The sequence below is a fragment of the Nicotiana tomentosiformis genome, chromosome 2 (genome assembly GCF_000390325.3).
Source record: "Nicotiana tomentosiformis chromosome 2, ASM39032v3, whole genome shotgun sequence".
Lineage (NCBI taxonomy): Eukaryota > Viridiplantae > Streptophyta > Magnoliopsida > Solanales > Solanaceae > Nicotiana > Nicotiana tomentosiformis.
Genome location: NC_090813.1, coordinates 60,959,927 through 60,974,880, shown reverse-complemented (window position 1 = coordinate 60,974,880; position 14,954 = coordinate 60,959,927). Strand labels below are relative to the sequence as shown.

Below are 14,954 nucleotides of genomic sequence, written 5' to 3'. Positions count from 1 at the left end.
CACTCAATAGTGGTCATTTCACTCACTATTTTACAATATTAATTCTTCGTTTTTCATACCTATATAAAAATCGCATAATAAATAGGAAATATAACACAATTGAAGAAAAAAATCTCTTCCTTCACTATTTTTTTTTCTTGTTTATATTTTACTAAATTACTTTTATTACGTAAGAACAAATAAAATAAGATAATGATTCATGGGCAATTGGGACCAAGCAAGTTGGAGAAGTATAATGTCCGGTAAATGGCAATATAACTGAAAACTTACACTAATTGCCACGGCCCCAATTTAGAAAATATCAATGGCTACTGCCACTGGTCTTTGCTTCCTTAGAACTTCTCTGTTTCAAACCTTTTCTTTTACCTCTAAACCGCACTCTGTTACTCTCTTTGACAACAAAGTTCATTCTTTTCATCTCAGAGCAGTAAATGTAACTCTCTTCTCTTAAAAAGTTTAACACTTTGTACTTGCAATTTTCAAGATTTCGTGATATTCTGAGAAAATGAACTTCTGCTATTTGGGGTTATTTGTCATCTTGGTTTTTCTTATTTTGTTAATCACAGATAGAAGGAAGTGAAATTGAAGGTAAAGAGGAAGTGAGTATCAGTGAAAAGAAGAGAATATTTGTTGCAGGTGCAACTGGGAGCACTGGGAAGAGGATTGTTGAGCAGCTTTTGGCTAAGGGTTTTGCTGTCAAGGCTGGGGTTCTTGATATTGATAAGGCTAAATCAATCTTATCGGGTCCAAACCCTGACCTTCAGATTGTGAGTATTGTTTTATTTTATTTTTAAAATTTTGTATAGAATTAATAGATAATTGCTCAATCAGTAGATGATTAAGCAGTAAAGTATGGTACTATATAGGTCAAATGTTAAGCACAGAGAGGATTTTGCAATGAGGCCTAGTTTAATAGGGGAAATGCCTTTACATTTCATCTAATATATTTTGGGTTATTTGTCCAATTCTATTTGCATTTTTTGTCCTTCATTTTGAATAAGTTTGTAATCTTTTTTCTCTCTCGTGATTTCTTACTTATACTTCATCCTCTGAAATAGCTTGTTTTGGTCGGTGTATTCAGGTAATACTTTTAGTTTAAATTGAAATGGATTAAAATTGGAGATTACCTCAAAACTTTTAAAATGTGATCATTTAGCATAAAGGTGATTACATTTTACCCTCTGAGCAATTGATATTGCAAATGTATAGAAAAGATCAAGGAAGAAAGGTAAGTGAATAGCTTAACTTTGGAGTAATAATGTTCAGTTAAGTTTTTGAATTATTGTTACGTGAAATCAACTCTATTATGTTATTTTCAGGTTAAAGCGGATGTCACAGAGGGATCAGCAAGGCTAGCTGATGCCATTGGCAATGATTCAGATGCAGTAATATGTGCTACAGGTTTTCGGCGTTCATTGGATTTTCTGGCTCCATGGAAGGTTAGTTAGCAACCTTGGTCATACTTACCATATGTAGTTTGAAAGAGATACTGATTGATCTGTTTGGATGTTCTTTATGATAACATGATTTACAGGATATGCATATTGATCCAAGGAAAAATAAAAGAACCAAACACACACAACACAAACAATTAAAGAAGGAAGTCCAGTTGGGCTTGTTAAGAGTCTGAATTCTATTTCAGTTAGACAGTTTCTTAACATGATGACACGTTTTAAATGGGTGCTAGCCATGGGCTCATTCTTCGGCATTGAAAGAAATTATACCAAGTATTTTTTGTTCTTTTAAAACTCACAATGGAGATTTTTGTGAATATGCTACCACAAGATATGCTACTGAAACTCAATGCCGTAGATTTGCTCTTTCGCGTTAAAGAAACTTTATTCCCTTGAAGATTTGTTACATTCCAGAAAAGAAAAATGGAGGAGTGAACAGTTTCATGTTTCTAAGACTTCATCTTTTTTGGTTTATGGAGAACATTTTCGTTCTTTTCTCAGAAACCAGGCAAGTACTAACAATTGTTTCTCTGGTGGGATTGTTGGTGTTAATTGTGTTTTTTCTTTTTTGTTGCTATTTTTTTCTTCCTGTTATACCACCCTTTAAACTAGTTCCAGGTTTACTCAAAGCAATTTCAAATACAGACATTTTAGGTCCAATATCACTTTTAAGGCCATAGCTCCATAAGAATCCTTGTTATAGCGCCTGGAGAACAGGAATCATGAATGGCATGGTTAAGTAGGTTAAGGCCTACTAGGTTGAATTCAGAACAGACTTACTGTCAGAAGACCAAGTGTTGTTTTTTTGAGAATGGTAACATTTTATATATTTGTAGCACGAAGGCTGTGCTAAAGCCATCTATACAGATATCTAAAAAGAACAAAAACCATAGCTATCTTCTATCTCCTACTACAGGGATCCTATGATATCTATCATTGAATCAAAATCCTGTACAAAATCTTCCTTACACCAAAAGTGAAACAAAAAAAGACAGTTCATCTTAATCTTCTGTAAGGAGTTGCTGTTTCCTTCAAAACATCTATTGTTTCTTTCCTTCCGAATGGTCCACCATATGCATCCTGGGATAATCTTCCACCACTTATTGGAAGACCAGGTATTATTGAAACTGCAATTCATGTTTCAGGTTTTATGAAAGAATTCCTTGCCTGTAAAATAAAAACACCAGACTTGATTTCCTTCCCTAGCCTTTAGCTGGATTGAAAATCGTGTAATTGAGGTTCTGCAAAGCAGCATAAAATATAATGGCCAAAAATTTAGTGGATTCAAAGGAACAACCATTGAGTTCGAACGTTCTAAAGAAAAACAGCCATTGAGTTCTGATGTTTGCTTAGGTGTTGAATGCTCAAGGCACTAGAAATGTTGAGAGGCTTTTCGTTTGCTTTCAAGAAAAAAACTGAACTTCCCGTAAAGATGTATAGAGTGCGAAACATATCACCTTTACGTTTCCACCGCTTGAGTTTACCTTAAATTTGTATTTTAGATCTATTCTGTTCCTTCTCTTTTATAGCCAGTAGCGCCTCTGTTGATATTTTTCTATCCAGATCATTGTTCTCACGACTTTCCCTTGGTTATACTAATTACTCTAGTAAATTATGAAGCAAAATTTTATCAGATATTCGTAGCTCTTCCGCGTCATTGAGGTTGACATGTTGGCCCATCTATTGAATCTTGCTGCATTATCTTCTACTTGTTTAACCCCTAGTATACTCATTCTCTTAGGTTGATAACTTTGGGACAGTGAACCTTGTTGAAGCATGCCGAACACTTGGTGTTAAAAGATTCATCCTTATTAGCTCCATTCTGGTCAATGGGGCTGAAATGGGCCAGTTGTTTAATCCAGCATATGTATTTCTCAATGTTCTTGGATTGACATTGGTAGCAAAACTCCAAGCTGAACAATATATTCGGAGATCTGGGATCAACTACACAATAGTAAGGCCTGGTGGGCTAAGAAATGATCCACCTCAAGGAAACATTGTAATGGAACAAGAGGTAGTAATATGCAGCTCTCATTGTTGTTTTCCATGTCTAGTTATATATGTGTCAACCTTATTTTCCTAAGATGCTCATTGTTTTTCCTCATAATGTAGGATACCCTATATGAAGGCTCAATATCTAGAGATCAGGTAGCTGAAGTAGCAGTTGAGGCATTACTCCATCCAGAATCTCATTACAAAGTCGTGGAGATCGTAGCTCGTACTGATGCCCCTAAACGTTCATTCGAGGAACTATTTGGTTCCATAAAACAGCACTAACTTGTCAAGATGATGTTTTCTAAGTTTATACACATTATTTATAAATATAGTTACTTGAAGAATGAAGACCCCAATGTAACAATTCTATTGTAACAAAAGATCCTTCACTTTTCTCAGGTTCTTGTGCTTTTACAATGGTTAAAGGTCTGTAGTTGAACACTGTTTTGTTATATTGCAGGGAAACCTGAAACTTTTTTGTAGTTGCGTCGTCGTAATATTTCCTAATAATCCAAAGTTTTACAAGTTGGAAGTGAATTGATTAAAACATTAAAAGAGAGCTCCTCTCTTGTTGCATGCTCTTAAACTTGTCTGCTAATTAGGACTTTATAATCTTAAAGCTACCTTTTCTGGCTTACTTTAATTTCAAGACCAAATCTCATGGTTTTTCAATAGAAGGCAAAAAAATACCGGCCAAAATACAAAATTGGCCAGTCGGTCGAAACTAAATGCTTAGCTAAGGTGTATAAAATTATACCTATGTATTTATTATATATACAAAAAATATATATTTTGCCGGCTATTATTTTTGGGAGAGACTAAAAATATATTTCCCAAAAATATTTTGCAAAAACAACATGCACAAAGCACGAAAAATATAACAATAGGCACATGTATGATAACTTAAGATGTTCAAAAGGTTTGACTCCAAGTTTAGGCGTGTAATTGATAAATAGTGCTAAGTTGACGTGGCTATCGTTGTATACCAGAAATTATAATGAAATCGAATTTGCAACCAAGGATATTCTCTAGTTAGCTTTACCATCGAATAGGAATAGTTGCAATATCTGATCCATTTGTAAAGTGCCGCACTTGGTGTAGAGCAGAAAATGTTCAGACGGTACTTTTGTATTACAGGTTAATAACATCGTCTAAATATTAATTGAAACAGGCAATAAGAGTTGCAAAACTTATAAAAGAGAATGACTTTGTCTCTTTTCCTATCTTGACAGGAAAGAGTTCGCGTGGAGATAACATTTTCGAAATCGTAAGATAACTTAAAACATTAGAAAACGTTTTCTTAAGAATTTTTTGTCGCCGTACCAAATACACTCAATTCTAGTGCAAAAAACAGAAAGAAGACCTAGATATGATCGACCCTTTCATTTGATGGACCAAAAATATAATCCCTACTTATAAAAAGAATTACATGTACCCGAACTGGTAGTAATCACATTCCTTGGTGGAAGAAAAATACAGTAGTAACCAAAAAGGCACTAGTAAAAAGAATCAATCAGTATTGACATTCGCCCTCATCAATGAACTTTAATGCTGCCGTATATGCCATAAACCCTACCTTGATCGCATTACGCAAAGCAAGAATCTCCAGTTCATCTTCATTTGTACTAGGAGGTCCAACCACAACATTGGGAATATGTTGAAGTTTGTGAAAATCTGAAGTTTGAAGCCTAGCACAAAATTCTTCAGGCATTCCTCGAATCTCCAGCTTCTCAAGGTTGGTCAATGATATCAACTCTTCTGGGAGCATCCTCAACGAGTAGCAGTCGAAGATCTGCAGGCGTTTGAGTCCTGCCATTGCACCTTTCCCTAGCTTCATTTCTGTCATAGTTAGTAGTTCCACCCTGAGAAACATGAGCCCACGGAACCCATTCTCTGATATTGTTAGACTGTCATAGTGTGTCCTTTTATCAAAAGCGTTAACTAGTTTTACAACTGACAGGTTGGTTAACTTCTCCAACACTTGGATTGAATCTGGATGGAGCTTGGAGTTCACCAAAGTCAGCTGACAAAGGTTGTGCGGAAATACACAAGGATGAGCTGGCATTGAGGCTAGTCGTCCCTTCAACTTAAGCTTGACAATATGACTCACCTTAGATAAACCAGCAACCAGAGAAATTTGCGAGCTACCCTCTACTTCCAAGCACAAGGACTGAAGGTTTTTAAGCTCCGCAAGTGAATCACACAATCGATCCATGTCTAGGTCATGATCATCTTGAATGAGTAAACCAACTTTCTGGAGATTAGTCATTCTTGTCAGGTTTTCATTATGCATCCAGTGCTTAACAGGTATGCTGCCTAGAATTTGGAGATTGTTGGGTAGGTCAATCTTCAATAGGCTCGGGGAATTTATGTAACCAAGTAGATGCCGCAGATTCTCTAACTTCAACAAGACATTAGGAACCAGCACAGAATAATACCTAGACATGGGCATATCAATCGTTTCCAAGTTTTTCAACCGACTTATCGAACGGGGAAGCTTCTTTATGCGTGTCTTCCATCCTATGCCTAAGTACTTCAAGGAATATAGTTTTCCGATACTATCTGAGATAACTTTTAAACCAGGAGAGTCTATGTATAGCACTTTGAGAAGTTTGAAACTACTACTTGTACAAATACGATCAAGGTATGGTTCAGCAGATGATGAATCAAAGGACAGAAGAGATCTTATATACGTTTTTGAATTTCCCAAATAATCGTACCTCTCGAGTGGACAGTAAAGGACATGGTGTCGAGATTGATCAGACAGGACGGTAGATATATTATCTGCATTCTGATCATGGACCTGGAGAAATATTTCTTCCTTTGCTTTCATGATACAAAAGTCTCGCAGGAGATCGTGGAGCCGGCAACTTCTAACTCTGTCATCTGCTCTAACAAGGATCACTTGAACCATATTTCTGCCAATGAGCTCATCAAGATAATCCTCCGCAATGTCCTCTAATCTCTGTTGTTCTCCCAGATTTTGATGAATAAGACCATGGGAAATCCATAGGTTCTTGAGCTGCTGCACAGAAATGTCTCTGTCTTTTCGAAGAAGGCCTAAATAGAGAAAGCAAGATTTCAAGTCGGGAGGTAAGTCATGATAACTCAACGCCAAAATTGCGGATACGCCATAAGTTTGGCTTCCTGCAAGGTGTGAGCTGAGGTTTCTCTTTAGCCTCTCCCACTCACTTCTTTGCTTCTTCTTCCCAGCTAAGACGCCTCCTATAACAGTGATTGCCAGTGGCAAGCCATCACATTTTTCCAGAATCTCTTTCCCCAAGTCCACCAAGTCCTCTGGACACTCTCTTTCCTCGGGGAATGATTTCTTGAGAAAGAGTTCCCAGCTCTCCTCCTCGTTCAATACTTTAAGTTCGTACGGTATAGTACGGGCATCTGCGTGCAAAGCAACCTCCTTTATGCGGCTGGTAAGTAGCAATCTACTTGACTTATCATTGCCTGGAAATGACCTAGCAAGAAGATCCCATGCTTCTTTGGTCCAGATGTCATCAAGAACAATCAGATAGCGTTTTCCTTCCAAGCGCCTTTGGAGCATTTCCTCCAAGCCAGCCACTGATAATTTGTCCATTGTTTTCACAATCTTCACTTTATCTTCTTCTGGATTTGCCAGTTGTAAAATGAGTTCCTTGATGATCTTCGCGGGTTTATAATCTTGGGATACATAAACCCATGCCTGACAGTCAAACTGGTCTCTGATGTGAGCTTCGTTATAAACTTCTTTGGCAAGAGTCGTCTTACCGAGGCCACCCATACCCACAATTGAAGCAACACGAAGCCGTTTGTCCTCCTTTAGAAGGATTGACACGACGGCGTTCACATGCTTCTTTAGGCCAACAACATCCTTATTGGCAACCAAAGGAGAGGAGCGTCGCAATTCACGCATCTTCTCGCGTGTTGTGCTCGACCCTTCCCCAATTCCGAGCCCTTGATATGACATGATGCCATATCTCTCCCGGCTGTTGGATATTTCAAAAATTCTGCTCTGAATCGACTCAATCTCTTTCCCTACTTTGTGAAGCCAAAATAGCTTCTTAGGGAAAAGGGCACACTTAATGAAGAAGCTCTTTCGTTCTAGGGACGCAACTTGGTAGATGAATATTTCAATCACATCCTCAGCATGGTAGGCAACTGATCTGATTTCAGATACCCAGTTGCGGATTGTTGCGGATTGCTCTTCCACTTGCTTCATATCTGCATCCTTCAGGAAACACTTCATCCGAACAAGCTCGTTTCCCACTCCTTCAACTTGTTCCTGGACATTTTTCAGGAAAACTACTTCTTCTTTGAGAAGATCAAAAAGCCGCTCTGCAACAAAGGAAACTGCTGCTTCAGCCATCTCTGGTTTTCTTTCTCTCTTTTTTTTTCTTTTTTGTTGCTTCTCTCTTTAGTTTTGCGGAACAATATCTTGTCGCTGTGCTTCGAACTTTGTAAAATATATTTTCAACCCCACACTTTATTTTTGTGGGATCCTATTACCCCAAACTTTTTTTGACACGAAATAAATACTTTCCTAAAGGTAGACAACCAAACTCAGGTATGAACCACACGATCTCCCATGTATATTTAGTATTTTTTTTATTCTTTCTTTCTTTTTCTTTTCCTTTTCCTGTTTTCTTATATTTCTTATCATTCTATTAGTGTTTTTATTTTATTTTTTGTTTTTTTTAATCTCTTTCTTTGTATTTTGCTCACCGGCAGAACAAAATCGTGATCGTCCGGATTTCAAGGATGCCATATATGTAAGTGTGATTTATACGTGAGAGGAAGAGAAAAAGAAAGAATATAAGTTGAAAAAATAATGAGCTCCTAGAAAACTCGCTGGCAATCAATAATTAAATTCTTCTTTCTCGTTCTCTTTTTTATGTAAATTTGATTAATTAAAAATAGGATTCCCCTCCCCCGCCTCACCACCTGAAAAGGCATCGAAAAACGTGACAAGATGACAATTTTTTGGCAACCAACAATTAAACCCTTCTTCTTCTATTTTCTGAGTCTTTTCTTGTACACTTGATTAAATAAAACCCTTATTCAAACTTCTGCTTCAACAAAAAAAACTTAAAGAATAAAATCTGAACTCGATCTCGCTGGAGAATATGGAGAATGTTGGAGCTAATTTCTGACCAAATCTATAAGTATCGAAACTGGAGGAAAGAAAAGGAAAAGAAAAAAAATAAGAGAAAAGAAAAAAAATAATAGAAAAACAGCATTTTATAAAAATATTACTCCATAAAAATAAAATTTCAAGATTCTCTCTCTTTCTTACTCTCTTCTGCCACATCAACACTAATGGTATACTAATTCCATCTAAAAAAGTTCAAAGGGGTAATAAGACCTCTGTAAAGATAAATTATGTAGTAAAAGTCCGGCTATATATTAGAGGGACACTTATGCATTTTTTCGATAACTTCATGTTCATATCTTAATATCTCCCTTTACATGTCAAGTTAAATAAGAATATGGCTAACCTAGGGGCGACTCAACCAAATTGGTGGCCTCAAGCAAAATTTATTAAGAGGCCTTAAGCTTTTTTTAAGCAAAAAAAAAAAAATGAATGTCACATGTATACTTTTATTTAAAGTAAATTTTTTAGTTTTAGGATGTAAAGTTGTTAATAAGTTTTCACAATCGATTCTCTTTTTATATATTTTTTTAGTTGACAATTTACCCAATTCATCTAATTTTATTTAATGCATTGATTATATCCTCCTTTTTTGAGATTGTATTGAAGTTCAGTTTTTCACTTCTTATTTTTTGTGTGTTTTGAGTAACATGATTTATATCTTTTAGTGGACGTGTTTGTATTCTAATATTTGATAAAAAGTAATATACACCTATAAGTAAAATTTACCAGAATGTAAATTTAATTATAATATAATAGAAAGTTAGAATAATATAACCTGATTCTAGAAGTTGATAACTTGATATCACTACAAGATTTTACTACTTCAGTTCGCTTGTTGCAGTGCTTGAAAACTTTAAGATAAAGAAAAGAAATGCACAATTTAATTTATTCAATGCCCTTGCCCTTATTTTTGAGAGAATATATAGCTTAACAGAAAAAAGTAAAGTACTCGGTACAAGTTTTATTGCTTATGAGATTGGAGAAAAAAAAGAATATTGATATTAGAATGAAAATTTTCAACTGCCACCAGTAATCACATGGCTAGATGGTTTTCTTTCATTTTTAAATAAAACTCTTATATTATACTTTTTTTATCATTCAAGAGTCAATACTAATATTTTGTTAAGAAAAATTAACTATAAAAATAACATTATTAATTAAAAAATGGGGCCTCAAAAGTTGGGGACTAAATTTTTGCTTTATTGGCTTGACCCTCCGGCCGACCCTGCTAACCTGTGGACACCAGCTATATACTTCAAGATAGGAAGGAGTCATCTCATTTTGGTATTGTTGTTTTTATACTAAAGTATGGACGTTCACTTTTCTTTCTAGAGCGGTTGAGTTTTTCACTGTCATTAGTACAGTTTAAAACGAATCAAAGAAAAGCATGAAAATAATTAACAAGAGCTAAAAGTAAGAAAAGAACATAAAAGGGTGTATCTGAACCAACTATCACCGGTAAATTGCGCCAAATCAATATCAAATTTAAAATAAATTGCAAAACTAAGTCAGTCAACCACTATTTGCAATGGCCAACACAATTTTCGAACATTCAATTTGTTCAGGTATCAAGTTAGGAGATATAACGGAAAATTAAAATCACCAGCAATAATTACACAAAAATCCACTTGTTTTAAGACATCACAAAACCATATCAAATTACTATAGTAAGTAATGTGCTTTAATCATGTGCTCGTGTTGCTTGGATTTACTATCCATTTGTCGCTAGCCAAATGATAATAAACTGGACAGGACAGAATGGAATAGCAAAATATCACTGGTTGTGGGGTCCTATAACCCCCTGCATTAAGGTGTCCTATAACCCGAGAACGAACCTAAATGTGATATTTTGGACTCAAAAGACTGAAATAAGTAAAAAATATTTAGTGATCAAACTATATATAGCGCCCTTTTAAAGGGCGCTATATATGAAGCTGATTAGACGTCTATGCATAACGCGATTTACTAAGGCGCTATATGTATAGCGCCTTAATAAACCGCGCTATACATGTTCAAATACTCGTCCCTTTCCCTTCCCCCACGTTCAAAACAGATTGCAAACTCCTCCCCCCTCCCCTCCAATTTTTAATTGAGTCCAGCAGTCCCCCCATTAACGAGCCAAAAAAACTCGAGTGGACCCCACCCGTCCCACAAAAAGTAAAGATTCTTGGTCCCACATCCTAGCTAAGTCTTCTCTTGTTGTGGGTTGCTCGTTTCGGATTCAAATCTTCAACTTTCCAAAACACATAAATCGAGGTATTCCGATTTAGTTTTTGTCGAAACTCGTATAAAAAATGCATATTAGTTGTTTTAAATGTGTTCTATGTTGTTTTGTATTTTTTTTGCGATTAAACTGATATGTTATTTTTATCCGGATTAAGATATTAGTGTGCTAAAAATATGTGTAAAATTTCAGAAATCATTATTATTTGTTCAAAAAAATGTTAATAAGTTACTTTTTACTGTTGTATATGTATTTTCGTGAATGTTTTGTGATTAAATGTATTTGTTATTTTTATCTGGTTTAGATTATTTATTTGCTTAAAGACTAGTAATATAGTGCCCTTTTAGCGTAGTAAAATGTAGTGTCTTTTAGTGTAGTATCCCTGTAGTTATTGAAATTAATCATTTAAGTATCTCTTATACCAAAAAATACGTCAAAATAACTGATAGATCAAATACAAACTCTGTCCAATTCTAGTCAACGATCGTTAAAAAATAACATGAGAAAACAATAATATTTTTCGGATATCTTGGTACTACTGGGTCTCAAATATCGAGCCTGCAACCCATATGTGAATACTTAATAATTAAATCTTGTATAATTATAAAAATTAATTATTTAATTTACAAACAAACATATAAAATTATAAAACTAACATGTAAAATAATAAAACTAACACATACAAGAATTTCATATATCTTGGTGCTACTGGGTCTCAAATATCGAGCATGAAACCCATATGTGAATACTTAATAATTAAATCTTGTATAATTATAGAAATTAATTATTTAATTTACAAACAAACATATAAAATTATAAAACTAACATGTAAAATAATAAAACTAACACATATAAGAATTCTGGATATCTTGGTGCTACTGGGCCTCAAATATCGAGCCTGAAACCCATATGTGAATACTTAATAATTAAATCTTATATAATTATAGAAATTAATTATTTAATTTACAAACAAACATATAAAATTATAAAACTAACATGTAATTAATGTTATTTAATTTACAGTAGACGACATGGAGGTTCCGCCTATGCATCCCAGACCTTCTAGCGATGAGCTACTGTCGTTACAGGGCGATCATAGGTCCTCCCATATGGGAGGGAGAGTTACTGGCCCAGACTCTCCGCGTCAAGAGAGTGGACCTGAAGGGCAAAGTCCTCCATCCCCGTGTAGTCAGACGTCTGCAGGATACGGGCTTCTATAGGATTTTGGAGATCGGGCGGCTGCAGCTCGATTGGTCTTTGATCACGGCCCTGATAGAGCGGTGGCGACCGGAGACGCACACATTCCACTTGCCATTGGCGAGGCCACCATCACACTGCACGACATGGAGGTTATATATGGGCTGCCCGTTGATGGACAGCCTATTGCTCTATCGCACGCCATGAGAGAGCTGACAGGTGGGCAGTACCTGGACATGCTGCAACAGCTCACTGGTATCCGGCCACAAGAGGAGACTGCACTGGCTGGGTCCAGTCGTCTGCAGCTGACGACTATCCGAGACCATCTGGAGGTATTGCACCGTGACATCATAGGCGATACACCGGAGCTGCATATCCACCGGTACACGAGGTTGTTGCTGCTCCTTATGTTTGGAGGGGTCTTGTTCCCGAATACTTCGGGGAACCTAGTCAGCTTGAGATTTCTTCATCATCTTGAGCGGCTAGATGATTTACCCAGTACAGCTTGGGTGCTGCTGTTCTCGCCTACTTGTACAGGCAGATGTGTCGGGCGACCATGGACACCCAGCGTGACGTTGCTGGATTTTTGCCTCGTGTACCGGTGGACATTTTTCAGGAAAACTACTTCTTCTTTGAGAAGATCAAAAAGCCGCTCTGCAACAAAGGAAACTGCTGCTTCAGCCATCTCTGGTTTTCTTTCACTCTTTTTTTTTCTTTTTTGTTGCTTCTCTCTTTAGTTTTGCGGAACAATATCTTGTCGGTGTGCTTCGAACTTTATAAAATATATTTTCAACCCCACACTTTATTTTTGTGGGATCCTATTACCCCAAACTTTTTTTGACACGAAATAAATACTCTTCCTAAAGATAGACAACCAAACTACTGGCAAGGTACGAACCACACACTCTCCCATGTATATTTAGTATATTATTTTTATTCTTTTTTTTTTTCCTTTTTTCTTATATTTCTTATCATTCTATTAGTGTTTTTATTTTATTTTTTGTTTTTTATTCTCTTTCTTTGTATTTTGCGCACCGGCAGAACAAAATCGTGATCGTCGGGATTTCAAGGATGCCATTTTTGTCCAGATCTGAATTGTTTTGTTTTATATATATATAATTTTTTCTTGAAAGTGTGATTTATATGTGGGAGGAAGAGAAAAAGAAAGAATATAAGCTGAAAAACGGTGGTCGAAATTTCAAGGACTCTATTTTTTTGGTGCGAAAATATTTTTCGGTGACAGATCGAAAAACGATGAGCTCCTAGAAAACTTGCTGGCAATCAACAACCAAAACTATAAGTATCGAAACTGTAGGAAAGAAAAGGAAAAGAAAAAAAACAAGAGAAAAGAAAAAAAAGAAAGGAAAATAGTATTTTATAAAAATATTACTCCATAAAAATAAAATTTCAACATTCTCTCTCTTTCTTACTCTCTTATGCCACATCAGCACTGATGGTATACTAATTCCATCTAAAAAAGTTCAAGGGAGTAATAAGACCTCCGTAAAGATAAATTATGTAGTATAAGTCCGGTTATAGATCAGAGGGACATTTATGCATTTTTTCGATAACTTTCATGTTCATATCTTATATCTCCCTTTACCTGTCAAGTTAAATAAGAATATGGCTAACCTAGGGACGATTGATGGTGAAGGCGTAAAAGTGGTAAAAGTTAGATGGAAGGGTTATTTATAGGCTTGCATCACGCTGATTCAAAATCAGAAATGGCCGCCCATCATCTGACAAGCATTAAATGCCCTGAAAGACTAAATCGATGGGACAGCTATCACATACGTCATAATCGGTCCCTGATAAAACATCAGCTTGTTGTCCGATCGAACCGTCGAAGATCATGTCGATTTTTACCATATTCTTTATGAGAATCGAGGGGACTATCTGTATATGGTCAAAATAGATTTCGATTTTCCTACATTCGATCGAGATCGAGTGGCAAGAAACCGGAGTAGGCTTTTGGCAATAAGCTCCAATGACGGTATAAACGAGCCTCGAGTCCGAAGGCTGCTCGAAGAGTCGACTCGATAATCTTATCGAGTCCGAGACATTGCTTCGAGGTCGGAAGTGCATCACGCCCACCCTGAAGGTCGAACTCAAGCCAAGACCGAAGGGCCGACCCAGTGACGGGTTCGAACCAGTATCGAGCTCACAGACAAGAGCCGTTACAACCGCACCAAGAGAGAGAATCTTTGCGGGAATCGAGGAAAAGACAAATCATCATGGGTTCTCCACTATATGCTTTATTTTATTATTTTTGTTATAAATAATGTAATGACCCTCTATTATAAAAGGGGGATCCTTGTAAACACTGGGCACATTAGATAGATTGAAAAAGAACAGACCTTTTTTTATAGACAAAGATATCTCCTTGTGCTTGTCTTACTTCGTCCTATTCATTTTTTTTGTTCATCATTCTCATTCTCATAGTCAAAATATTTGTATTGTTATCTTTGTATCAAAGGACATTACATATCCTTAGAACCATACATAAATTTAATATTATCCGATTTTTTGGGTAAACAGTTTGGTACCCACCGTGGGGCTAAGGATAACGGTGATTGTTTTATATAAACCTACAGTACACACCAGCTTACAACTTCAAATCAGCAATGGCTTTACCTATCGACCACGAAGCCGGCCTTCAAGATGAAACTAACAACTTTGCACCCGGGGCCGGAAGGCCCTTCGATAATGGCACTGAGGTTTGAATCGAAGCACCCGAAATTCGAGTCGAAGTACTATTGTATGTCAATTCACAAATAACTCTAGAAGCGCATCAGCGTTCCGAACTGGAAAGAAGTATTCAGGGCGGTACTCGATCCATAGCCCGAGACACCCATAACACGGGGAAAATCGGGGCCAGCTTGCGTATGATCTTCGAGATGCTACAAGCCCAACAAGTAGCGATAGCTTAGTTACAGAGCCA

The 14,954-nt window shown here is 36.4% G+C and overlaps 2 protein-coding genes across 2 annotated transcripts; one reads left to right on the top strand and one right to left on the bottom strand.

Annotated features, from left to right (window-relative positions):
* The first annotated feature begins 263 nt into the window (after nucleotides 1-263).
* Nucleotides 264-3,847, top strand: LOC104092265 (uncharacterized protein At2g34460, chloroplastic-like). The gene is made up of 5 exons (XM_009597813.4): nucleotides 264-433; nucleotides 567-767; nucleotides 1,320-1,439; nucleotides 3,196-3,468; nucleotides 3,567-3,847. The coding sequence occupies exons 1-5, from the start codon at nucleotides 305-307 to the stop codon at nucleotides 3,729-3,731; spliced, it is 888 nt and encodes a 295-aa protein (XP_009596108.1). The 5' UTR covers nucleotides 264-304; the 3' UTR covers nucleotides 3,732-3,847.
* Nucleotides 3,848-4,962: 1,115 nt separating this feature from the next.
* On the bottom strand, nucleotides 4,963-7,806 carry LOC104092266 (putative disease resistance protein At1g50180). The gene has a single exon (XM_009597814.2). It carries the CDS (start codon nucleotides 7,804-7,806, stop codon nucleotides 4,963-4,965), a length of 2,844 nt encoding a protein of 947 aa, XP_009596109.1.
* Between the last annotated feature and the right edge of the window lie 7,148 nt (nucleotides 7,807-14,954).